At 37.4% G+C, this 26,989-nt stretch overlaps 1 protein-coding gene and 1 pseudogene across 10 annotated transcripts in view; both read right to left on the bottom strand.

Annotated features, from left to right (window-relative positions):
* Nucleotides 1–26,989, bottom strand: part of PSD3 (pleckstrin and Sec7 domain containing 3) — a 412,571-nt gene that overhangs the window by 182,686 nt on the left and 202,896 nt on the right. For 8 of the 9 annotated variants that reach the window (XM_084879792.1, XM_084879789.1, XM_084879791.1 and 5 more), the window contains 5 exons: nucleotides 18,217–18,420; nucleotides 18,023–18,103; nucleotides 15,137–15,249; nucleotides 12,324–12,382; nucleotides 321–410 (listed from right to left, as the gene is read on the bottom strand). In XM_084879792.1, coding sequence (XP_084735918.1) covers nucleotides 321–410; nucleotides 12,324–12,382; nucleotides 15,137–15,249; nucleotides 18,023–18,103; nucleotides 18,217–18,420 — 547 coding nt within the window. Of the gene's footprint in view, nucleotides 1–320; nucleotides 411–12,323; nucleotides 12,383–15,136; nucleotides 15,250–18,022; nucleotides 18,104–18,216; nucleotides 18,421–26,989 lie in introns of those variants that run through there. The other variant, XM_084879790.1, reaches the window with a different exon arrangement.
* LOC311618543 (motile sperm domain-containing protein 3-like) lies at nucleotides 23,657–24,537 on the bottom strand (annotated as a pseudogene). Its single transcript has 2 exons — nucleotides 24,223–24,537; nucleotides 23,657–23,980 (listed from the first exon to the last, which is right to left on the bottom strand). The product of its transcript is annotated as a motile sperm domain-containing protein 3-like (transcript).

Genomic DNA, 26,989 nt, shown 5'->3' with positions numbered 1-26,989 from the left:
TTATAAATAAATCAAAAACTGCCCACCAACTATTTATATCACCAATTACTCCAAATCTAGTTATTATGTCTGTATTACTGATTACAATCAATAAGTACAATGTGGACTTTCAGGAGCTATTAATTGAAGGGTACTTTGCATCAAGGACAAGACCCGGTGGAAACATCAACAATAAAACCAAAAGCAAAAAAAAAAACCAACAACACACAAAACAAAACAAAATAACTATGTGATCCTTAGCCTGTCTATTTTGGAGAGAAATATATGCATAAAAAAATATAAATGTAAGTAAGCTTAAAAACCAGTAACTCAATGCTTACTTTCAGTAGATCCTTGGAGAAATCACCATCCTCATTGACCCCTTGGAGGTTTGCAATGAACTCTTGGCAAGACATCTTCTTTCCAATATTCTGGAATAGAGGCAAATAATATGTCATAATGACATCTATGAAACTGAGATTCTAAAAAAAGTGATTAAGTAATGTAAGATTGATTTGTTGTTTCAAAGCATGAATACACACTTATACCTCAATATACTAGTATGTGTATATATCCATCCATATAAACTATAAAAATTTATATGCTTAAGAAAAGCAGATGGCTTTTATGCTTTTAACATTGTCATTAAAATAGCAAAATTATGCCAAACCTTTGTTTTAACCTAAGGAAAACATACATGCTACATTTATATAAGTAATATATAATGTTGATTTTAATGAAAAACATGAATAAAAATGACATTTCTGAGCTGAAATCTGATAGTTTTCCTTTTTATTTGTATTTCCTACATATTGTCAAGAACTGTGAAGGATCTGAGATTTCAGTCTACTTCCAAGCTAACAAGTTAGCCCATCACAATCTCATGAGTACTGGCAGAACGAGTAAGACTCCTTGGTGAGAGTCACACAAATTTATTACAATAGGAGTAGCCAGAATATCAGCATATTCTTGCTCCAGAGCAACTTGAGCAGGGCTGGCTGACACCTGCACACGTAGTGCATTGAGACAGAGGAAAGGATCCCTGAGCTTTGGGAACCCGAATCTTTGTAACGGGCAGTAAGTTTCTCCCTTTGCTCTGAAGCTATAAGCAAACCTATCCAATGGCTCTGGAGTCACTCTATCTTCCCCAGCTCTTCACTATAGAAATAATCTTGAAAAACAGACCAGAACAAAGGCAACCAAAGCTTCTGTTCACAAAATAAAAAGCAAGACCCCCATGTAGAACTGTCTCCAAACACATTTCCAAGGTGATGTAAGGATACGTTGTTGTTTTTAAAAATCACGTAATAAAATGTAATTAGAAAATCTAAACTACAAAAAAAGACACAGGTAGGCTGGCAGAAGACTAATAAAAATGCTAGAAGGGAGAGCCACCTCTATGCCAGCTCTAATCAGCTAGTAAAAGCTGCCAATTGTGGAGGATTTGGAGGTTCTATCTGGACACCAAGCGAAATCTGTCTTGAGTGCAGGAGAGGGATGTAGAATACCAACGAGCAGCACAGGCACGGGCTCTCTGCCAAAATGTGGTCCAACTGAACCTGAGTATACCAACATAATAGCATCCCTGCACACAACATGCATACAAATACAATGCATGCTCTGCAGGCAATTCTATTCATAAAAGACTAAGAGTCAGGTAGAAGATTAGTTTTCAAGTTGGGGCAGCACATTCCTTAAGTTAAAAGATTTTAAAAGGGATGCAAAGCCATGATGGTTGGAAAGGGAGCACTGGTATGCACATAAAACCTTACCTTCAAAAGCACAAATCTGCCTGAGAACAGATATACCTGTGTGTCTTAAAAGCAATCACTTTCCTCTTCCCCTTTCACAATTGCTCTTCTAATTTATAAAACAGAATAATTTGTCCATACCAAGCTATTAATTATAGTGAAAGTGCTAAAACACTGTAGTTTAAAACCTTGCCTCCTCCATCAGCAAAAAGGGCAGCTTCAGACTTCACATGAAAGATGGATTAATGTCTGAACTGTGAGAACTGGCTTTGCCAATTAACTTACTTGGTAGCCTTTTCCCATAATTTGGTTAAACCTGCAGTTCTAAATTCTGATGAAAATTCATTCACAGCACAGAAAGGAATTTTAATAAAAATTACGATTTTAAAATATTATATTGAAAAAGACTGTTTCACAAATTATATTTTTTTTAAAAATCTCAATTTTCCCAATCCTTAACAGGTGTTTTAGATCAAACAAGGTGCTTCATGGTAGATTGTCTAGGTCGCTTACATTTGCACATGAATTTCAGGATTGGTGGATCAATTTTTTGGGGGGGAGAAAGGCGAGCTTAAATTTTGATAGTGAATGTGTTGAATTTTAAGATCATTTCGAAGAGCGTGCACTTAAGTATTCCAATCCATGACCATGGGATAATTTTTCACTTGCATTTTTCAACAATGTTCTGTAGGTTACAATGTCAATATCTTGACCTAATTTTGTTAAACTTATTCTTAAGTATTTTGGTATTGCTGATGCTACTGTAAATGAAATTAATTTCATTTTCATATTGTCCATTGCTAATACAAATCTTGTATATTTAACTTTAATTATACAGCCTTGATGAATTTGCTTTTTAGGTTCTAGTAGTGTTTTATTTTTTTCCTTTTGTAAATTCCTTGGCTTTTCTATCTATAAAAATCAGGTCTTCTGCAAACAGAGATCATTTTACTTATTCCTTTCTAATTTTGATACTTTTTTAAATTTCTGGTCTAATTACACTGGCTAAAATCTTCAATAATTATATCAAAGTGGCCAAGAGCAGACTTTGTTCCTAATCTGGGGAACAGTTTTCTATTTTTCACCATTAAGTATGTTAGTTTAGCTATCAGTTTTTCATACATGCTCATTTTCAGATTAAGGAAATGCCCTTTTATTCCTGGCTTATTATGTTTTCTTTTTAAATCAAAAAATGGTGTTGAATTTTGGCAAATCTTTATCTGTTTACTGAGATGGCCAGGTGGCTTTTCCCTTTTATCCCACTAACCCCATGGTCGGCAAACGGCGGCTCACGAGCCACATACGGCTCTTTGGCCCCTTGAGTGTGGCTCTTTCACAAAATACCACGGCCTGGGCAAGTCTATTCTGAAGAAGTGGTGTTAGAAAAATTTTAAGTTTAAAAAATTTGACTCTCAAAAGAAATTTCAATCATTTACTGTTGATATTTGGCTCTGTTGACAATGAGTTTGTTGACCACTGCACTAACTTATAATAATAAAAGTGCAACATGCCAATTAGACTGGACGTCCTTCCAGACCACTGTCTGGACAAAGCTGCCGCAGCGGGGACCTCTAGTACGGTATATGAGTGGCCTGGCACACGGATTTGTGCATATTGAAAGGCAAATAATCAAAAGAATATTGCTATTTTAATACTGCTATTTGCCCTTAGCGCCTGGGAGCTGAGCAGCGGCCTCCTCCCACTGGTCGCTGTCTGTGGGGCAACTGGTGGGGTGATCGGACCCCTGCCTTGGTCTAGTGCCACCTGCTCACCTGCTCTGCCAGCCCACCAAGGTCCTGCTCTCATTGCAGCCAATCAGGGATGGCAGTGCCTTCACTACCGCCCGCTGCCAGCACTGAGTAGCCAATGCCCACCATGTTCCACACTGCCCCACGGTGGTCAATGCATGTTATAGCAAGCAAACTCCTGGTCGAGGGAACAATTTGTATATTAGGCTTTTATTATAGAGGATTAGATTAATTTTTATTTGTTGAACTATATTCTATCCCTTAATTAATCTCAAATGATTAAAATGTATAATTGTTTATACAGTATATGTTGCTATAGTAGGAAGGCATTTTTTAAAAAAGGATTTCGTATCTATATTCACAAGAAATATTCATAAAGGATGTTAGCTTTGATTTTATTAAGATAATATTGTCCTCATAGAATGCTTTGGAGAGTGTTCCCTGCCACCTTTTTTTTTTTTTCCCCTGAATATTCTGAGAAGCATTTATATTAAAATTTCTTTAAATGTTTGAGAGAATTCACAAGTGAAGTCTTCTGGTCTTGTGGAGGCTTGGTATCTTTTAAATTAATATTTGTTTTGTGTCTATCTTGGAGGATATTCTATTTGTACCTGGAAAGAGGACATATTCTGCTGTCATTGGGTGGGTATGCTACAGATGTCTCTGTCAGATCAAGCTGCTCTATAGCGTTACTACAGGCCCAGTGCACAAAACTCATGCCCTCGGGGGGAGACCCTTCAGCCCGGCCTGCACCCTCTTGAAGTCTGGGAGCTCTCAGGGGATGTCTGACTGCCAGCTTAGGCCCACTCCCCAGAATGGGCCAAAGGTGGACATCCTTAGCGCTGCCACAGAGGAAGAGAGGTTCCCCCCACCACCGCTGTGTTCACCAGCCATGAGGCTGGCTTCTGGATGAATAGTGCTCTCCCTGTGGGAGTGCACTGACCACCAGGGGGCAGCTCCTGCATTGAGCACCTGCCCCCTGGTAGTCAGTGCGCATCATAGTGACTAGTTGTTCTGATGTTTGGTAGATTTGTGTATTAGCCTTTTATTATATAGGATCCAGATCTTCTATTTCTTTGATATTCTGATAGTTATTCTAAGCATAATTGAAAGTGGGGTACTGAAGTCTAAAACCATTATTGCTAAATTGTCTATTTCTCCCTTCAATTCACAAAAGCTCCAAAATGCCAATTCTAATGAACGCTAGGCTCTGGTTTGCATAGTCACTATATTGTGAGGCTCTTGGTTTTCAAGATCACTGTGGAGCTAAAGAGGGGAAAGGTAACAGAGCAAGTGAAAACAATACAAAGCTTAGAATTCTTAAGGAAATTAAGTTGTTTGGGTGTTTTTTCCCCTTAAATTAACACTCTTTAGATTGTTGTAAGCCAGATAATGTTGATTTTTTGCCATGTTTTTGACAGCGTTTTCATTCTTTTTTGAAGGAGCAGCTTTTCAAAAGTAGTTACTTTGTCACTTGGAAACTCTCTTCCCTCACTGTGATCTTCAGATTCTAATGAAAGACTATTTTTTAATATTAATAGTTAATGTCCACATCAGAAATTCTTTTTATGTTTTAATCAAACTTACAAGAAAAAATTTAGGTGACAACTAGGGTAATAGCTATTCCAAAATTCTTTTAGAAGAATTAGTAATATGTTTAAACCCCACTGAGTCAAAAATGCTTTTTTAGGACACTATCAATGTCTATGGTAAGGTGTGACTAAAACTTTCATCACTTAATTATGAAGAACTGTTACTTTTTAACATTAAAAAAATGGTAAAATTCCCTAAGTTACTTTGGTATATAACATCATATTTTGTACTGTTACCCCAATAAATTCAATTTAAAAAACTGAAAATATATATAATGAAATGAGAAAATTAGCCCCTTGTTTTCAAAATGTGTGTCTCATTATTGTCCTTATCTAACTGGCTTGACTATAATAACTTTCATCTGTTTTTACCCTGATAATAAAGATATTTAATTTAAAAAATAAAAATAATTCAGATTTATTTTATTTGAAATTTATTTGGCCTTGCCTTTTGTATACTTTCATAGTCACCACACCATTATCTACATTAGCATAAATTTAACTCAATTGAACTTTGAAACAGCAATAGCAATTGGGTGGTGGTGGATGGACGGATATGTAAATCCAGTCCAACAAACAGTCCTCAAGGTAAGGAAGCATCAGTGCAATCACCCATTGCATGTGTCCCAACTTGTCTGACCACTGCAGAGAATAAAGATCATAGAAATGCATGACTTCCTACGGGTCAATGATGCCAAACAACTTCTGGAATACTTTCCTAATTGAGGCTATTTACATCTGCCATTTATTACCCTCATCTGACTCACTGGTAACTTTTCTAGGCAAGGTTCAGACACAAAAGAGCAAAGAGTCAGATTAGTCCATCTTGTGTCTTACTGACATAGATGTTTCATTGCTCCCTAGGTTTGATACCATTTTTATCAGAGAGTAAAAGTAAGATGAAGTCTTTGTCATTAAGAAGCACTCCTTTTGATAGCTGGATTTTTTTCTGCTGGTTAAATCAAATTATATCAGTTATTATGGAATGCTTTTATTCAAACAAACACTGTCCAGTGAACAAAGCTACTCACAGACTTTGTATTTCAGTGATTCATAGGTATCACAGAGAAGCTCACAGAGTCATGGTTCTATTCATTCTCTTACTAAACAGATTCATAACTTTGGCAAAAAAGTAGGCCTGCTCTGAAATAAATGCTGGCCAGCTGCCTGCCAAGACAGTGCTTTCATAGTACTTTCTTATATTCTGAATTCCTTCCTATTAAAAGAATAAAGCATGGAGACTTGAAAAGGCCTTATGCATTGAGAGGCACGGAAATCATCCCTTCAAATCAATGCAACCTTTCTAATCAAATCTTAGATGCTTAATGAAAATGAATCTCTGGATCATTACCTTTAAAATCAGGAGGCATTTTAAATTAAACCTAAAAGGAAAACATATAAAATGGAAAATCCACAAAACAAATTTTATTTGAAATCCTAAAATACTAGGTAGGCCCAAGTCTTGAATATTTAGCCAACAAGGGACCATCTTTAATGAGAGAAGATATTAACTAAAATGCAAAAAAAAATCCCTAGACTGGGAGTTTACAGCCCCAAATTTAAGACTATTCTCCAAAATAATTATATGCCATTATCAAACATATTTTCAATACAAAAGAAAGAGTTGTTTTCTCCATTTGTTTTCTATTAAAGATACATTAAATGTCTTTCAGAAAGTCTTTGAAGAATTTATCATTTCTGAAAAACTCAAGATGTTTTTTAGCACATTCCAATTTAGAATGTTAAGTAAAAGAATCATCCTCAACCATACCCTACCATGTTTGAGGGAAAATAGGTTTCATGGACTAAGGGAAAGAGTCTGAAAGAGACAAATTACATAAATTTCTATATCACCCTATAGGGACATCTTTTAGGTTTTATAGGTCATAAGGTTCCTGTTACTACTACTCAACACTGTCATTTTAGTACGAAGATGTAAACAAACTGGTGTGACTGTGTTCCAATACAACTTCACTTGCTTGATTTTGCCTGTGGGTCCTACTTTACCAACCCCTGGTCTAAAAGAAAACACCAGAAGGAAGGGCATTGTTAACTGAGGACAACATCATGAGCTAGCATGCAAGTGGATTAGGCACCCTGATGTATTCTGTGCCTTAATTTCAGATTTCTCCTTTGCTAAAGTTAAGGCATTGTTTCCCAAACCCAGCAGATAATCAGTTCCCAACGTCAGTGCTAACAGTGAGAGCAAAGGGAGAAAGTAAGGAGAGTTTCATTCTGAACAGTGACCCAGAAAGCATACCAGCGACTGTCCAAAACCTGGCAATTGTGATCAATTCTTTGTGTTGAGCATGTCTTCCCTGGCAACTGGGGGAATGGAACCTCCTACAGGCTCCAGCCAAGGCCTAACCTAAGCCCAGTCCTACGGGAGAGCTGCTAGTAGGCCAGCTGTCACGTGCCCACTGGGAAAGCCTGCATCTGACCTAGAGGTTAAAGGAGTAGGCAAAATAATCCCAAATTTCCCATTTTTAATAGTATAAAATCCAGGAGCTTTATGGAAAAGATGCCTTAGTAAAAGCTCTCATGATCCATTGGTAAAATCTGGCTTCTTCAGTCTCAGGATATTAAAATCACAGCATGCATACTCTCCCACATGACAATTCCACCTCCTCCAACATGTCACACTAAATGGTAAAAAAGCATACTACCGATTTGGCAATTACTTGTATTCTTAAGCTCTCCTAAAATTCCTCTTTTCCCTTTGTTTTGCAGGCTTCTCTAGCAAACAAGTTTAACTGTGTTATGCTGCCCTCAGGTGTCCATTGTTTTATATGCACAATTAGCAGGGAAAGCAGGATCCTTTGTAAATTTCCAATCCCCTTCTTCATCCCTCCCTCCCCAAAACATTTGAAGAAAAGAAGGGAGAGCAAAACTGACTTAATAGAGTTTCACCTGCTTTCCTTAGCTCTTTCTACTAATGAGCTGTGCACATGTGCAAAACTTGTAATGGCCAGAAGGAGAAGGCATGCAGTGACTGAATAATGTATCAGTGAGATACTGGAAGGACCTAATGACCACCACTGACTCACTGATGCAAGCTATCAGTGTTGCAGTTTCCATTATGCATGAACCTATTTATTTATTTATTTATTTATTTATTTATTTATTTATTTATTTTTAAAGCAGAACTACTGGGGAAAAAATAAAGAACAGATGAAGAAAGAAAAACAGAGCTACAGGGAGAACAGAGAGAGAAAATGGAGAAAGAGAAGAATGAAGAAAGAGGAGAGAGAGGGAAGAGGAAAAGGGAGGTACATAGAGAGCGAGAAATGGAGAAATGGAGGGAGAGAAAAAGGCATTGATTTGGAGTCACAGAAGCCAAGAAAACCCGATGAAGTCCCACATGCTTAATGAGGATTCCTATAAAAATCTAGAGAGTTGCCAATTTGATAGTGAATTGTATTCTAAAGGTCATTTTTAAATTGAAAAATTTGAAACTGTAATGATTTTCTATAGAAACATTTTCACACCTGAAGGTTGGAGTAAAATTGAACTCCATGTCTCACTAGAAACCCTTAGCAACTCTGAGACCTAGGCCTGATGCTTCAGTGAACTTTCAGTATCACCAGGAAGCTAGCTAGCTGGAGAGCGTGGGAGCCTGGAGGAAGCCACTCTGTCCAGGGAGTTCCAATCAGGTGAAAGGAAAGACTGAGTACCACTGACGTGGAAAGGAGGCAGCACTGGCTCAATGGCAATTAAGACCAAGGCTGGAATCTACAACAGGATAAAGCCCAGGCAGAAAAGAAATGACAACCAGGGGGGGGGGGGGGGAAGAAACACATATGTAATACTTTTAATAATAAAGAATTTTAAAAAAGAAAGAAAGGAAGGAAATGAAGCCCAGGGATGGGATGGCTTTACCGGCAGAGGGTGTGGAGGGATCCAGAGAGACAGCTCTGCAGGAGGAAGAGAGGTAGCAGGCAAAATGCACTTATGGCAGCTGCCAGTCACAATAATGACAATCACAGGCAGAGATTTCCTGAGGATACTAACCATCTATCTAACTCATGCAGTTTTGTGGGACTTTTGAGGGTAGAACTATAAAGACAGAGATTTCCTGAGGATACTAACCATCTATCTAACTCATGCAGTTTTGTGGGACTTTTGAGGGTAGAACTATAAAGTAGCACAATATGAAAAGTAAAAGAATTAAAATCACTTAATACCAATTCTTCTAATACTCATTTTCCATTTCTGATAATAAACCAAATATTTTACCCATTACTTAAAAGTCTAGGTTCCTAGAGAGATAACCTAAGAATTAAAAACTCACAATTATCAATGCAGTTTACAGGTTGAATATAATCTATTTCTACGTTCTATCTGAAACTGAATTACACATATCTTTTAACATTGTTCTGGTGCAAAACCTACATTTCATTCCTTGACTCTTTCATCCTCCTACCAGTATTGTGTACTAGCCTTGGGTTTACTCCTTATCCAACCTATAACCCAAGACACAAAAAGAGCCAGTAAGGTCCAGCCCCCCTACATTAAACTCAGACCCCTGAGGATGCTAAAAGCGCCCTCTAAGTATCCCCAAGGCAAAGTATCGGCAGGATGCCTGGCCTGAGGCAGAGAGAGCTACCACTCCAGAAAAACAATGCTCCCACCCCCTTACATCCCCGGCACAGGGTGGGCTGGCTTCTTGCCTCCGACCATGGCCTGACCTTGGGCAGCCACTGTCTTGTGGACATCTTTTGATTTTTAGTTGTGAAATTGGCTAATGGACTATGCACCTCCCTACCCCACTCTTCATTTCAACTCAGTTCTGTACCTAAAACTTGCTGCCACCCCAGAGGCCATCCCCGGTGAGAAATGGCTGCCTATTGTCCTGCCTCTGCCACCTGTCCTCAGCCTCAGCAATAATCCTGCCAGGAGGGCTGGATCGAGGTACAGAAGAGCCAGTTATTGTCAACAGAGTGAATGCATTTGAAGATTTATCCAGAAAAAGAAATGGTTTAAATTTATTCCAACATGACAGGTGGTTCTATTCCTATCATTTCTAATAAAATACAGGCCTAAATGAAAAAAGGTTCAACTCTTTCCTTATTGACAGTTCAAACAAAATTCAATACAATTTGGTTCCATTATAGCAAGAGAAAAAATAAACTCCAGAGTTTGTTTTAATAGACGTGTACCTATATTTGCAAGTTTAATTTACATGTATATTTCACAGATGACGAGGCATTTTAAAAGAGATTACTTGGCAAATTAGGCACACGGTCACAATTATAAATTTAATTTAAGAAAATAAACAACGTGCAGACAGTAAAAGCAAATCAATACTATTGCTAACGTAATGATAAATCTTTCGTATTTCTCAAAAATAGGTACTGAAGGGAATTGCCATTCTTAGTTCCAATAAAATAATTATAACATCTGAGTGAATTGCTCCCCCAAATATTGCATATACTTCAGATTGGAGGTTTTCTACCCGATGTAGAGGTTTAATTATAACTCAATGTATAAATAAAATATCCCTCCAGTGCTCTTTCACCACGGCACCTCAGTTACCTGCTACCATTTCTCCAGTTAAACCTGACAAATGGAGGTAAGCCTAGCCAACACTACCCCAGGGGAGATCTGACTTCCAGGAGCATGTCCCATTTATTTCTGCCTCTAACTCAAATGGCACAGAACTTGGAATGGAACAGACACACTCTAAGTGTTTGTTGAATGAGAGGGTAAATAAGAAAAAGAAAGATAGAAAGGCATTCAACATGTAATGCTGTTAGATTTATTATATGAATATTCATTCTATCATTTTATTAGTAAGAAAGTTAGCAGGAAGAACAAAAGACCCATACCAATGCATTTTCAATGCATCATTCCTTTGAGTGAATGAAACCCTCATGAAAGATTTACAAAGAACAGCCAAAAGACGTTCAATTCCCATGTTAGGCCTCCCCCACTGAGAGCATGAAGTCAAGCTTGGCTCAGCACTTCCAAGAGAGGACATGCTGTTGTATTCCCATTATGACACGATGTAAGGAAGAAAAGCAAAATGGTTCATTAGTTCATTCCCCAAGAGAATATTCTGGCATCGGAGTAAGAAACAAGAGATGAGGGCCTAGGCAGTGCAGAGTAAGGAGAAGGTAGATAGGGACAGAAGTTAGAAATAATTCACTTTATATTTTAAATGATTCACTTTTATAGGGTCATGCTAATAAGTCAGATTGACACTATGACAATCAATCAGGCAACCATGATGCAAGAGAAGCTACATCCAGAATTATAGGTAAAAACTTACCACCTAGAAGGCAAATTTATTTTTTAAAGGAATCCAGAGGAAGAAGAGAAGAGAAACACATTATCATATAGTTAGTTCTTATGAATACTACTATACATTCAACAGACTTGTAATAATAGGCATTGTAAATAAAGATTAAAGACTCTAATAAACAAAACCTAAATAATAGACAATCTTAAGTATACAGAACACATTTATGAAAACAAAACTAAGAACTAATAATCACCAAAGACATGATTTTGAAGATACTATAGTGAGGTTTACTTGTATTTATAATTTTCTCCCTCATATATATAATTCTGCCACTTCAGCCAATTGTTAATTATGCATGATTGGCACAACTTGAGATAATATTAAAATGTCCATTTAAGTAAACTGTCTCTTATATTGTAGTTGCAAAAAGAAGTGTGATGCCTCACTTAATCTCCTTTCAATTACTCACAAGTGGTCTAAAGACAAAACCAGAGCAAATCGAGATCTGTGGTTCTGAACCTGGGGTGCCATGGCTTGTTTGGACATCAAGCATCTGAGTTATCTGAATAAATAATAAACCTCACACCTTTATTTTACTTCTTCAAATTATTGCAATGAATAAGATACATGTTTATTTGAAAGTATTATCAAAGTAATCCGCTTTTAATAGAAATAAATCCCCCCAAATTCATGGAAGTTCTATTAGATCCTCAACCTTTAAATAAAAGGTTATTGTATTCTTTTTTTTCTCCATCAGCAGACACTAAATACACAATACTGATATGTAGATGAGATCTCAAAATATCCAAGATGAAAAAACTTCCCCATTCTGGGATTAGTGTTACATGGGGACAGCCTTCTCAAAACTGTCTCCTTTGGCTGAAAGTAAGATTGAGAAATTGAGTGGGAGGAAAGGGAAGGGAAAGAGTTGCAGCTGTTATACGGTGGGGAGAGGAGAAAGCACAGAACGCTTGCTTCTCTGTAAGACAGTTCACAACCATACACTTACATGGCCATGGAGATCTGTGTTAAGAAGCATCATCGCACAGGTGAGACAATGAACACCGTCTAAGGAAAGAGACAAGGACAGAAAGCATTAATTCACTATTTCCTAGACTCCTTTTGTCATTAACATAGCATATATTAAGACCACAATATATATGAAAGCACCATACTGTAACTAGACAAAAGTAATCACATTTGTTTGGGGAGACAGAAATCAGATAAGAATAAATCATTAAAAAGACCTCAGTGCACAACATTGGACTCTACTGGATAAAGTGAATTATCCCTACCTCTCAGAAGGACAATTTGATAGTACATATCTTTAAGCTTTGAAACAATGTCCTTTGACACAGCAAACTTACTTCTGGGCTTTACACTAAGGAAATAAAAATGTATACAACATACAAGGATATTCAAAGAAACACTGATTATAATAGGGAGCAAGTAAATATTACCCTTTTTTGGAAAACATAATTGTTATGTTTAAGTAATTTAAAATGTTGTCCAAGTATACATATTGAAGTGGAAAGATATTTCACAATAAATTAGTATATGAAAAACACATTATATATATTATAGTATAATTCCATTTAAATATAAATACATCTGAAATAATATATAAGGTGATATTTAAAAAAGTTTATTTCTAGAAAATAAAATGGTAATTTTTAAAATTTATATCTTCTCAATTTTAACAACAGTTATAAAAATGAATATAAATAGTGTAGTCCTGTTCTTTTTATTAAAAAACAAACAAAAAAACAAAAAAACACTTTCTGGGACGAAAGTGAATTAGGAAAGAAGCAAAAGTTAAAGAAAGCCACGATTTGAATCTTCCTCAGTTTACTGTTTGGGTACTACTCCTTTGGCTAACAATGTATAATTAGGAATAGCTATCTTTTTTCTTGCCATTCTTTAAAGAAAAATATAGTTTGAATGGTCCAAGATACTATGAATCCGACAAAAGCAAAATACTAAAATAATCTGTGAAAATTTTAAATTTAAATATTCAGGGGGAAAAGTTGCCCAAGCCGGAAGAATTTCACACTTATATAGAAGCATTACTTTTCTTACTTTATATAAAAAAAAGGAAAAAGCACTGAGTTAAGCTTCTTATTTCCAATTTTTCTTCTGCTCTCTCTGCAATTCTCAACCCAAGTATAGTAAGATAGCGTATTTTTCCAGAGCATGCCTTTAAGTATAGTAGGATATTTCTGTTATTAAAGTCTCTAGGTTGATGCTTTTAAGTACCTAAAAGTATAGTTATCCCAGTCTCAGTTTATTATAAAAAATTCTAAATACATTTAAAACAAATTCCTGAAAGTATCTGTTAAACTCAGTTGATAAATATCCTATCAACAGGCAAGTGAATACACAAATCCATCTTCCTATTACATTCTGGAATGTCATGTTAACATCTTGGGATTTGAAGAAGGTTCTAATAAAAACACCCTTTCCTCTTCTATATCTGGCATTCTCTACTCAATGCTGACAGTGATAGAGACAGTGAATAAATTACCTAAATATAGTCAAAGAACGGAATAAAGAAAGAAATTTCCATTTCAGAGATAGGGATGTGACTTTATTTTTTTCAAAATATGTTTTTCTTGATTTTGAGAAAGAGGAAGGGAGATAAAGAGAGAGAAAACATGCAACCTGGACATGTGCCCTGACCAGGAATCAAACTGGTGACCTTTTGGTAAACAGGACGACACTCAACCAACTGAGCCACACCTGCCAGGTTAACGAGAGCCATGATTTGCATCCTCCACAGCATCTTTACTATTTGGGTATTAGTTTTCTGGCTAACATAGACAGAAATAGTTATCTTCTTTCTTGCCATTCTTTAAACAAAATATTTAGGTTGAATGGTCCAAGATACTATGAATCAAATAAAATCAGGAATGTGACTTTAATAATCAGATAGTTGTTTATTATATTCTGAAGGATTGGGGTGGGGCAAACAATTACTTTATTCAATATCAAATACACTTTTCTTTAGTTAACTGGTAATACTGAAGCTGGGAGATAACTACCATTTCTACTGCATCCTCTCTCAGCCATTTATTCCAGAATGTGTAACCCTATGGAGGACTCTCCAATGGCAAATAAATGCACTTGAGTTCAAGTCCCGAAAACTTTGCTATATTGTAGGAAATGAAATGGAGAAAGACCACTCTTCATAAGGTACACCAACAGCTAAAGTTGCTTTTTAAAAATAACACAATAAACATAAGCTAAAGTCAGTGTGTCAGTGTTGTTTTGACTATTATCAAACAAAAGCACCAGACACACACTATAAACTCCAGTGAGATTTGTAAATATCTCCAAAACTAAGCACGCATGCACCTCATCAAGGAATTAGAGATCAGAAGCTGAGGAAGAGGAAATATGAAAACTGAGATTTCATTTATTACAATCCATTTTGCACATAAAATCTCAGTGACAAAGCATAAGCAATTTAAAAAATATTGTCACACTCTGGAACTGGAAAGTAAGAGAAAAATAACTTAGTAAAGAATGCCATGCATCAATAAATATGCTTTTTAGAGAATATTTGATGCCATGAGAAAATGCTCACAATGAATGAGAACACCAGTAGGAAACAACTCCCTAGTGATTCTGATTTGACATCAAATAAATTTTGTATAAATAAACTAGAAAGAAGTAATCTGACTGTTTATAATAGCTATCCTTAGAAATATTTAGATGACTTTCATTTCTTTTGTATAATTTTCCACAATCAAATGTAACTTTTAAAATGAGGAAAACAATCCTATTATAAAAAAATAAATTCAAGCATTTCCATCAGATTACCTTGTGAAGAAATGGTATCCGGATTACAATAAAAATATCTATTGGAGAAGTGTATTAAAACTCTCTCTCGTTCTTGAGTTTCTCCCACAAGAGAAAATGCTTTAAAGAAATACCTAAAAAAGAATTGGGGGAGAGGTAAATTTTAGAAAATGCTACACTCTTTATATTTGACAAGTTAATTCATATATGCATAAGAAATTACACACATTAAGATATGCTGCAGTTATTTTTTTAAAAATCGCTTAATAAATGGCCATTCAGTAAAAATTCATACTGACATTTCCTTTCTCTTAAATGACACTGTAAAAGATGACAGGACAATAAGGTGGAGGCCAATACATCAGAAAAGCTTTGCAAAGGTGGGTAATTTCCTCATATGACTCACGCAGCCATTTAAAAGGATCAGTTGAGTAAAAAAACCAAAGAATACTTAAGACTAAACACAAAACCATGTAGGCTATGTTTTAAAACTCGACATGGATCACAGGGTTTTTTTGCCATTTTGTTACATGACTATAATTGCCACTGACCCACCGTTAAAATTACAGTTATATTGTTGTGTGCATAATAGATTTCTGTTCATTTTACTTCGCCTATTATCGCCACATAAATAAATTGTTACATGAGGAGGAAATTGAAAAGTAAAACTCTATTTATTCCATAAGTTAGGAATAAATTAATTTGTGTATAAAACTTCTCTGGGCCCTAGCCAGTTTGGCTCAGTGGATAGAGCGTTGGCCTGCAGAATGAAGGGTCCCAGGTTCAATTCTGGCCAAGGGCAGATGCCCAGGTTGCAGGCTCAATCCCCAGTGGGGGGCACATAGGAGGCAGCCAATCAATGATTCTCTCTCATCAATCATTGATGTTTCTCTCTCTCTCTCCCTCTCCCTTCCTCTTGAAATCAATAAAAATATTTTTTTAAAAACTTCTTTGAACAATAGAAAATATTTCCAAAACCACACACACAGCCCAAATCAGAGTCACTGAGAGTACTATCTATAATATATATATAAAAGCCTAAGTGTCCATCCAACTGTCCAACCTGTAGCTATAACATGCACTGACCACCAGGAGGCAGAGCTCAATGCAGGAGCTGCCATGAAGTACACTGGCCATTTAAAAAGAAACAGCACCATGCACCTGGCGCTGACAAACCAACATTCAGCTTTCCTCAAGTGGGACACAGGCTCTACCACTACTGCGGAGTGATTTGCCCCCACCAAATCGCAGCCAATGCTGCCAAGACTCAAAGGCACAAAATGCAGTCCACAGCCCAGCCCAGCCCAGCCCATAAACAGTGGCCATAGGCACAGGGTAAATGAAGTTACGTAGCAATGCCCAGCTTCCTCTCCTAGTGACGAGCCTCCTTGGAGTTCAGTTAGGAACATGATTTGCTTTATAGCCAAGTGCAAACATTTTACACTTTAATCAAATGTTAGTGAAGCATTTTCCTGTGCCTCATCTCATTTGATCCTCATAGAAGTTCTGGAGTAGGTAGGTAGGAGACTCGGTAGAATCCTATTTTCTTTTCATTAGCAAGATGCAAATAGAGATATTAAAATATTCTAATTAATCTCCTTTCAATGTGCCTGAATCCATGCATCAGGACACTAGTTACAGATAAATCCAGATGTCCCTCACTTGACAAAGTAGATGCATCCCCATGAGATGGGAAAGAAAAAATCATTTAAAATGCTCTAAGAAATATTATTATTGAAAGAAACATACAATAAATCTTATTTCTATGATGAAAATGTCGCTCTTTATAGTCTGCTAATCTAAACTATACTGATAAAACTTAATTTTTTTCCTAACTTTTAAAAAATAAACCACATAAGAAAGTAAAGCAAAAGCAAAACAAAAATATAGATCTCTCCTCCACCCTTACCTGTTTTCATTGCAAAACCAGTGAGAACCCTTGATTCATGCAAAGAGCCATAGGAGAAGTCTCTGTGTGTGTTATCATCCAAACAGCCCCACTTCGCCCCCCAGGTCTGTTTCCTGCTTTGTAAAGCTAGAAGGTTACACCCTTGATCTCAGAATTCCTCCAGGCTCTGACATGTTATAAACTTCTTAAGAGTAGATGCTGACTGGGTTCTACTTCCAGCTGCTGTTATAGAAATTTATCGTACAATATGGTGTGGGAAAATGAGGGTCAGATTGTGTAAGTCATCTTCATATGAACACATGAGCAAAAAGTGTTACTGCCTGACACACTTTTACAGATACTTTCTGCTGATTATGTTGATATTCATTTTTATTCCATTCGTGAGTTAATTCCAAAGTATTGTCTTAAAAGAGTAATTGGTATTGTAAACAAATGCTTAGGAAAAATACCTAAAATTCTACAGTCTATATGTAAACTGCATTTTTAAAAATTGATCTCATGAAGACCAATTTCCCACAGATTCCATTTCTCCTCATGACTAATGCTGCCGCCATTCTTTATGACGTCACCTATTAGATGCCGAATGTGAGTTCATGTAATTTCATAAAAACAATATATTTTTCTCATTTTCTGATACATAATATTTATAATTGGAACTAAATTCACAAAGTAACTGTGGGTTAAAAAAAATACACATCAGTCTGGCCAGCATGACTCAGTAGTTGCAGGTCAACCTATGAACTAGAAGGTCATGGTTAGATTCCCAGTCAGGGCACATGCCCTGATTGCAGGCTCGATCCCCAGTGTGGGGCGCGCAGGAAGCAGCCAATTAATAATTCTCTTTCATCATAAATGTTTCTAGCTCTCTCTTCCTCTCTGAAATCAAATTAAAAAAAAAAAATCTAAACAAATAAAAATCAGATTTTAGCGTCAGCACAATACTTTCTCTTCTTAGGAGAAATTCTTAGGAGGCAAAAAGAATAGGAATGTAATCTTACCTGAGAGACTGATCCAGCGTCATTCCTGTAAAATCAAAAAACTTCAGATATTCTTCTGCAACTAGTTTGCTAAATTCATTGCTATAAGAAAGCAAAATAGACTTGGTTATTAATATAAAAGCACACACGTGTACACACACACACACACACACACACACACACACACACACACACGGCCTTGGGACAGAACGTACTTCTTGCCTAGGTGCTTCGCGACATCCGACCTTTTGAATCTGTCTAGTTGATAAAGGCGTTTGGCCAACCTCTTGGCTGCTTCTACATTGCTGCTAGTGCCATTACTGAGACTTTCTGAGGGCTCCTTTTCCAGAATTTCAGTGTTCCCCATTTCAGCATGAGCATCCAGCAGTGCTGTTTTCACCCCAGCATGGCTGCGAGAACTGAAAAGGAAGGGAAAAAAGAAGTCAAGATTTTTCTTGCATGGCAAAAAGGAAAATACCTGAAAGAATTATCATGATATTGTAGAACCAACTAAATGAAACAAAAAACACAATTTTAAATGAGACTGTTTTGTTCGTAACCATTTGTACACCATAAGCATCCATAGACACAAATGGTGGACCTTTTTAAATTAAATTCAAAATATCATGGCAGTTAACTGATTAATTATTCATAAAATATTGTCAGTTACTATTTCAACGCATTAAAGAAGTGATTGCTTACATCCTGGATAAGCAGTTCTCAAACCTTTTGGTCTCAGGACCTTCACATTTTTTAAAATATGGAGGATTCCAAAGACCTTTGATTATGTGAGTTATATCTATTGATATCAATTGTATTAGTAATTAAAATAGAAATTTTTCAAATATTAATTCATTTAAAAGTAAACCATTTAATGAGAATAAATAATATATTCTTATTAAAGATAACTATATTTTCCAAAACAACAAAGTTTAGAATTACTTTTCCATGCAACCGTAATTCACATTTTTTACACATTTCTTTAATGGCTGGCTTATTAGAAGACAGCTGCATCCTCACAGCCACTTCGACATTCAAGCTGTAACAACATTGATTTGGTGAAATAGATTTAAGAAAATCCAGCGTCAGAGAGATATTTAGTTAATTTTAATAATCCTTTTCAGATCATTGTAGATATTATTTTTGATATGACACCCAAATAAAACAGTAGTAAGTTCTTAAAGTTTAGTTGCAATACAGAATCTAAACTAACAGCGAATGTTTTGTAGGAATATTAAAATCTATCTTACATTTTGAATGAATCTTTTACCAGAAATGATTCTGCAACATGCAATGGTCATTTGCAAAATATCTGTTGACGTATTTCATTATGCAATATGAAGAAAAGTCATATTCATTAATGTCACCACTAATATCTTCAGGAAAGTCTAAGTATTGGGAAGTTGTCAGATTTTTGGTACAGAGATAAGTTTTCTAAACTTCTAATTTTTGATGGAAAGCTCACATTTTATCAATGGCAACAAAAATTGTCACTTGTTTTCCTTAAAGTGATAGACACAATCTTAATTTCCAAGAAAATGTCTGCCAGTAATGTAGTTTTCCAGTCAGACTTTGAAGGGAAAATGGCACTCCATGAAAAAAGAGAGTAGTTTACAGCTCACAACTCTAATTACGTCCAAGTGCTTTTCCTGGAGGGGACCATCAGGAGAAGTGCTTTATGCATATTTTCCATTTCATCCCATGAGAAATGAAAAAGGCATGTAATGTAGTCAAGGGTTGAAATATAATTAATGTGTACTGCTTTATCAAGGATATTTTTAGGCTAAACTGATCAGTTTTTATTTCAAGTGCCTGGTAGTACAGTGCAATACAGCAATTAGAATAGTTTGGTGCACATATGTCAAACACAAGGCCCGCGGGCCAAATCCAGCCCGCCAGGCCTTGCAATGTGGCCCGCACCGCACTGTCATCACTGCACTCCGCTGTCAGTTTATGACACTGTCAGTTTATGACTGTTCAGTAAACCATTCGGCCCGCGATTTAGGCTGGATTTTAGATTTTGGCCCTTTCTCTGATTGAGTTCGACACCCCTAGTTTGGTGCTACTCCCTGGGTTAATGCTAAGACACTCCCTCCCACTGCTTTTGTACCATCAGTGCAAATATCAACAAAGTAAAACAGGAAAATGATGCTGTGCTGTTATTATAAAATAACTTTGATCTCACAAACCAACTGAAGGGTCTTGGTAAGCCCCACAGACCATACTGTGAAACTTCTGTTCTAGAAAGGAGTCTGTGGCTAGCTGTACAATGCTACATCAGGCAGACACAGAAACCAATGAACTGATATGCATATATGCATAACCCATGGACACAGACAACATGTGGTGAAAACCTGGGAAGGGGGTGGGAGTGGAGTGGAATGAGTTAATAGGAAACAAGGAGACATCTGTAATATTTTCAATAAAAATAAATTTTAAAATATATATTTTATAAAAAACAACACAATGAAAGGAAATTATCCATCACTTTTTTCTGAGTAGTGAAAATAAATGGGCGATTTTCTTAAAAAAATAATAAAACCAATGAGAATACAGTAATTTCCAAATCTTCGTTTTAACTTGTTAATAAAACAAAGCTATTTCATGATGAACTACTGTGAGCAAGTAGCCTTCCAACACATTTACAACAGATGCTAGACAGTAAGAATGTTTCTGTAGTGGACCAGAAAGTATATATTTTGGACTTGCAGTCCACATAAGGCCCCTATCACACGTTTCTTTGTTTCTGTTGTTTGTTTGTTTTTACAACCTTTAAAAACTTAAGAGCCATTCCAGGCAAGGCTTAATGAGGTCCATAGGCCAGTTTATGTGTCCTTGCCCTATCCCATACTTCTTCAACTTGGTCTAAATAGTAAGTATAATAACGATTTATGTCTAAAATAGGACTCTCTGAAGAAGGAACAGGGATGACCAGTCTTTCAATATGCAATTGTAATCATTACAAGTAAAATAAGCATTAGAAATTCACTGTTAATTTACATCATGTAATAAACACAAAAATCACATTTGCAAAGATGAGTATTTTAAAAACTGCTCGATCTCTATTTTGTCACCTATCCTATCTAAATTATAATTTCCCATTTTGCACTAATCCACCGAGTACGTGTTAGCCTGGCAGCTTCACTACCACTGAGATGTAGTTGGGCTACTGCACAACCAGCTGGCACACCAAGTAGCTCCTACAGGCAAAGTCCCTGGCTTCCCTGACCCCAGCCAGACCTGAGGGAGTTAACTGTCCCCAGCAGCCCCTCCCCAAGCTCACTTTCCCAGCACCTTGCTGTCCTGAAGAGGACTATCGGGAAAGGAAAAAAGAAAGGTTATCCCACACTGTCTCTGAGACTCAATCAACTACAGGAAAATTCTGTTCTATGCACATGCCAATCACACCTTCCAGAAGAGACTTCGGAGAAGCTGGAAATACAAGGTGAGGGTTTATCAAACCCATGTTCATGGTATTACTTCATTTTCTTAAAATCAAAGTCAAATGTGAAAATGTAGTCAATTCCAGGACAACAGACACAAACTAGAGCTGATCCAGGAGAACCAGGATGCCTGGTAACCTCCTTAAACAAGTTTTCAGCAGAAATACCTACAAATGACAATAAATTGTTTCATCATGGTGAAACCTTCATGCAAATATATCTAAATATTTTTTTTCATTCTAAACCTTCCTTTAGAGAATTGACATTACCCAACCAGATTGGTGAAAATTATCGGAAATTGAATATTTAATTATTACATATGGCAAACCAATAATAAACTCATATTAGAAATTTCTTTTAAAGAAAACTTTGTGTTTTCTCTCATAAGTGGTGAAATGTAAGATACTTATTCCAAGAATGATTTTAGTTAAAATCAAGTAATTTTTATAAATAAATAAAAATATCCCTGGAATTGTGTTCCCATGCCTTCTCTTACTCTATAATTAGCTTTCATGTTGGAGGAAAATGTCAAAGAAAGGATTTTCTTCTCAGTTAAACTGGTACTACTGTTCACCTCTCAGGGAAAATTCATGGCATATACTTAATCACTCCAGGCAAACATGTAGTTTACACATCATTCTGCAAAGATTTTGTTTAAATACATGATACTTATCCTAATGAGCATATTTTTTAATGCAGTAGCCAAAATTATTCCTATTGTTCATGTTTCTCATTCCTCACATTTGCCTTCTCTTTCTACCAGCTTTCCCAGTCCAGTCTATTTTCTCATCTTCCTCACATTCACCAGGAGGTAATATTAAAACTGGTAGGCATCAGATATCTCTAGATTTTAGTAAAAAAAAGAAAATTAAGAATAAAGTGAGGTTAAATACTCCATTCCTGGATGGCTTCATTCTGTCCCATTTCATAATTCACCAGATTATGTGAATGAGAACAGAGATTGCTCCTTTTAAATCAGAATGTCTGTGAAAACATGGCAAGACAAACTCACCAGCAATAAGACAGACACCAAGAGAAGCTCATCATGGAGCCCAGGGTGCGCATGGGCCATACTTCCTCTGCTCAGCCCCGTCCCATCCAGGACCCATTCGCCCACAACTCCAGCTCTGCTGGTCCTCTAGGCATTCCAAAGAACTGGCTCCCTGTGAGGTCACATTACTATGACCTCACGTTCTCAGCAGAATGCTTATTGTTGGGGCTTTTGTAATGCTTTCAGAGCCTCCATACAAACAGGAGCCAGAACACAGGGGCCACTGTATAGGAAGAACATAAGCAACAATGGCAGCCCAGCCTTGTTCACATTGGATCAAGCAGAGTGGATGGTCCTTCTCTGAGAGAATGACACCCATGTTACAAGACACTGGCCATCTCGTCTGTTGACTATTAGATGCTTTCAATGGTTTGAATTTCCCCTTTTCTATAGTTCCATTTTTCTTCTTAATAATCTCATAAGGTTAAATCCCTACCAGTGACTTGAATGTAGAAAACATTTCCCAAAAGTTTCTCCCTGCGTTCTACCAAATGCTTGTACCTCACACCTCCAAACAAATGTGGTAACGTTAAAAAAAAAAAAAATCAGATCATTGAGTCTGACCACCAAGCCTTTCATGACCTTTATTTATTTTTTTTTTATCAAACTAGGATTACAAAATTTTTCAAATAAAAATGATAAGACACCCACCTAGATCTGAATTTCAGATAAACAAAAAAATAATTTTCAGTTCAGTATATTTCAAATATTGCGTGGGCATACTGAACACTAAAATATCATTCCTTGATTATCTAGAAATTCAGATTTAAGTGGACTATATCTCCTGAAATGTTTATTCTTATCGGCTTTATTTGAAGAATTCCAATAATGGTGCTCTCTGTGAATTGGTAGCGCTTTCCACAATCACGCTACCTCCCAAGTTTGTGTTTCTTGTTTGTTTTTTTGTTGTTGTTGTTGCTTTGTGTTGTTTTGTGGGGTTTTTTGGTGTTTTTTTTTTTTTTTGTATTCTTTTTTCAGTTTAATTTTGCAAATTTATTTTATTCAACTTGGAAAATGAATACAAATCCCTGGGTATTTTTGTCAGGGGTGGAGGGGGTGGCAGGAAGAAGGGAGTAGGAGTCCAGGCAAGGTACGAGCAACACAGTAGTTGTCCCATGCCCACATCCCTGACGGGGAGGGGGTGGAGGCTGGGCAGGGGGCTCAGGTCTGGAGAAAGACCATGGTAAGGAGCACCAAGTTGTAGGTTGCCACCAAATTTTGTCCCAGGGAGACATGCAGGATTTGGGGCAACTGACTGCCAAGTTCATCCTGGAGCGGGAGCAGCAGGAAGATCACCAGGACTATGCAAGGAACAGGAGGAAGGAGCTGGTGGCCAGCTGTGAGTGGGATTCTCAGGTAGCCTCTGGTTGTGGGTGGTGCTGTCCAGGAAAGAGGCCCAGGTGGAGCGCTGGGTGAGACTGTCCCTAAAGTTCAAGGGGGTACGCTGTGGTCCTCAAAACAGAGGTGATGCGGAGACCGGTTTGGCTCAATGGATAGAGCGTCGGCTTGGGGACTGAAGGAACCCGGGTTCGATTCTGGTCAAGGGCATGTACCTTAGTTGCGGGCATATCCCCAGTAGGGGGTGTGCAAGAGGCAGCTGATCGATGACTCTCTCATCGATGTTTCCAACTCTCTATCTCTCTCACTTCCTCTCTGTACGAAAATCAATAAAATATATTAAAAAAAAAAAAAAAAAAAACAGAGGTGATGCCCTTGCGCCACAACACTCAGCCCTCAGCTCCCTCCTCAGACAGCTCAATGCATAGCGGTCCTGGACATCACAGTGTCAATGCAGGACTGAGGCTTCACATATGCTTCTGCGCCAAACACTGTGTATTTGGCAGGTGCAGTGCACAGGACTCTGAAGCGAAGTGCGGCTCCCGTGGAGTTACAGAGAGTCAGCATCTGCCGGGGTCCCCTGCGTTGTTCTCCCCTGAACACTAGATCTGGGGAAAGATGAGGACTGGAATGACAGGTCCCAAGGGAGGAAGGGCACCCCGGGACCCCCCCAGCTCCTGGTTCTGGGGTGCCCCGCGAAGCATGCAGGCATTAGGCAGTGGGACATCTGAGGGCTGAGCTTGGGGACAGGGCCTGGAATCTAGCACCTCTGGTCACAACACCTGTCAATCAATTTGTGAGCAGAGGCTGTACTTGCCCCTGAGGCCCTTTGGGCACTTCCGCCACACTTTCAGGTTTGTTTTGACTTGCTTCTGTGATTTAATTTTTATTCGTACTGGTGTTCTATAGTTTTATCAAGACCTTCTTTCTCTCACTTGACTAGGACCCACCAATTCTTCTCTGCATACAAAAGGAAGACCCTTTTCTCTGTCGGTTCAGCCTTTCCTCCCAGCCTGCATACTGTCGCCACAGATGTGATCACGTGCCTCCTCTTTCAGATTTATCACCTTCCACTGTCCTCACACTTGGGCCACACAGAAATATTACCTGTGCTTTTATACCCCTTTCACATGTTCCCTTTGCCACTCTTGTTACCTCCACCCCCAAATTCTGGGCTACCCAAAATTCTGCAAATTCTTCCTGATTCTATGCGAGTCCAGGTGAAATAACTACTTTTCTAAGAATCATATTCCAATTCCCCCTGCTGCATTTTCAGAGCATAAAATATATACTTTTATTATAGCTCTGCCTTTAAAAAACCCCATCTCTTAGCTACCAATACCTTGAATTTCGTTTTGTATCCACATCACAAGAGTAGATCGAAGTTATTCAATATCTGTCAAAAAATGCAAGAACTGGGCAACGATCTGTCTCCATGTCCTCTATGCTCTGCTATCAATGACATGCCGCACAACCTTCTAATTCATTATAACAAACCTGGGGAAAATTCTTGAGACCGACATCAGCAGAAGGCACTAACTATATTATCTTATTTCCCATTTATTTTTAATTTAAATTTTGAAAAAAATCTTAATTTAATTGTGGTACTAAAACTAGAATAAATAAACTAAGCTAAAGTGTCAAAGTTTTTCCTCCTGCATTTATAAAATATGGCCGGGGATATACAGACAAACCAACATGCAAAACAACAACAAACATCCCCCTTGTTCAATATTATATATAGGGTGGAACAAAAGTAGGTTTACAGTTGGGAATACACTAAATATAGCTTATTCTTATATTATTATTTGTTAATTATTGTATTATTTTCCAGATGAAGAACTATAAACTTACGTTGGCCCCACCCTGTATAAGCATGGCAAAAGCAATTCCGAGGAATCCCCGAGAGTGGAAAGAAATGATGTGAACTGCAAGTGGGATTAAACGACCAAAGAGAGCAATATGACCCTGTTGTCATTCTTAAGGCAGAAGATACAGACACAGAGTCTGAGACCAACAGACTCGAGAAAGCCAACTCAAATGCACAGCTTTCGTGGCCAGAATGAAAGTCAAGAAGAGGTCTAAGTAACATCATATGAAAGATACACTTAAAACCTTGAAGCATAAATTGTCACTAAGAAAGGAAATCTTATTGGCTATCTTTATCTATGGCGTTCATTCCTCCGGCATTGCACAGATGTACATAATCCAATGTTGAAGGGCACATCAATGAGAAATGACTCAGAACAAGTACAACACCTCCAGTATTAGCATTCACCTGACAGCATCTAACATAAGTAACTATGTGCCAGCCACCAGACAGGTGTTTCCTAGGGACTGTCTCATTTGATCCTCAACCTTACGAAGCGGTAGATCCATTTCACAGATGGAAGCTGAGGCTCAGGGCTGGACATGGGCAGTGGGACTCTGGTACTCAAGCCCTTTAAACCCTCTATTATATTCATTTTACTATTGCTAGTCATTCTCTGGTATGATTCAACAAATATTAAATTCCCTAGCATGTGCCAAGCAATGCTTTAGGTGTTTGGAATACTTCATTAAACAAAACAAAAGTACAAAACAAAACACATACACACACAAAAAACCACACACACCCTTCTATTGAGGGAGCTAAAAATAAACCACAGACATAATCAATGAGCATATGCTTGAACAGGGGTGGGGAACTTCCGGCCCACAAGCCATATAAGGCCTGTGAAGTCATTTGGTCTGGCCCTGCCAAGGCATTAGGGGTGAGTTAATTATATGTGTGACCAAATATAGCAGGGTAATTTTTAAGTTTATAATTTTATAAGGCCCATTAATGATGTTATAAATATCCAAAAGGCTCTTAGCAAAAAAAGGTCCCCACCCCTGTGCTAGAAGGTGATAAATGCTATGGGGGGGAGGGGAGGGGTGAACAGAGCAAAGAAAGAAGAGATCAGAGCTCCCATTTGGGGGTGAGTGACGTTTTTATATATGATATGAAGTGGTCATGAGAGGACTGAAGAAATTGAAAGGCACAGTTTCTATCAACTTAGATGGGGAAGGTCAAAGTTGGCACAAGTTGAGAAAGAAGTTCCATTTAAATATGTTAACTTTGAGATGACAATTAGATATCCAAGTAGACAGCCTGATAGGAGGAAATGTGAACCT

Source organism: Pipistrellus hanaki (genome assembly GCF_964339955.1).
Source record: "Pipistrellus hanaki genome assembly, chromosome: 3".
Classification (NCBI taxonomy): Eukaryota; Metazoa; Chordata; class Mammalia; order Chiroptera; family Vespertilionidae; genus Pipistrellus; species Pipistrellus hanaki.
The sequence above is the reverse complement of the archived record's forward strand: the minus strand, read 5'-3'. Positions and strand labels throughout refer to the sequence as shown.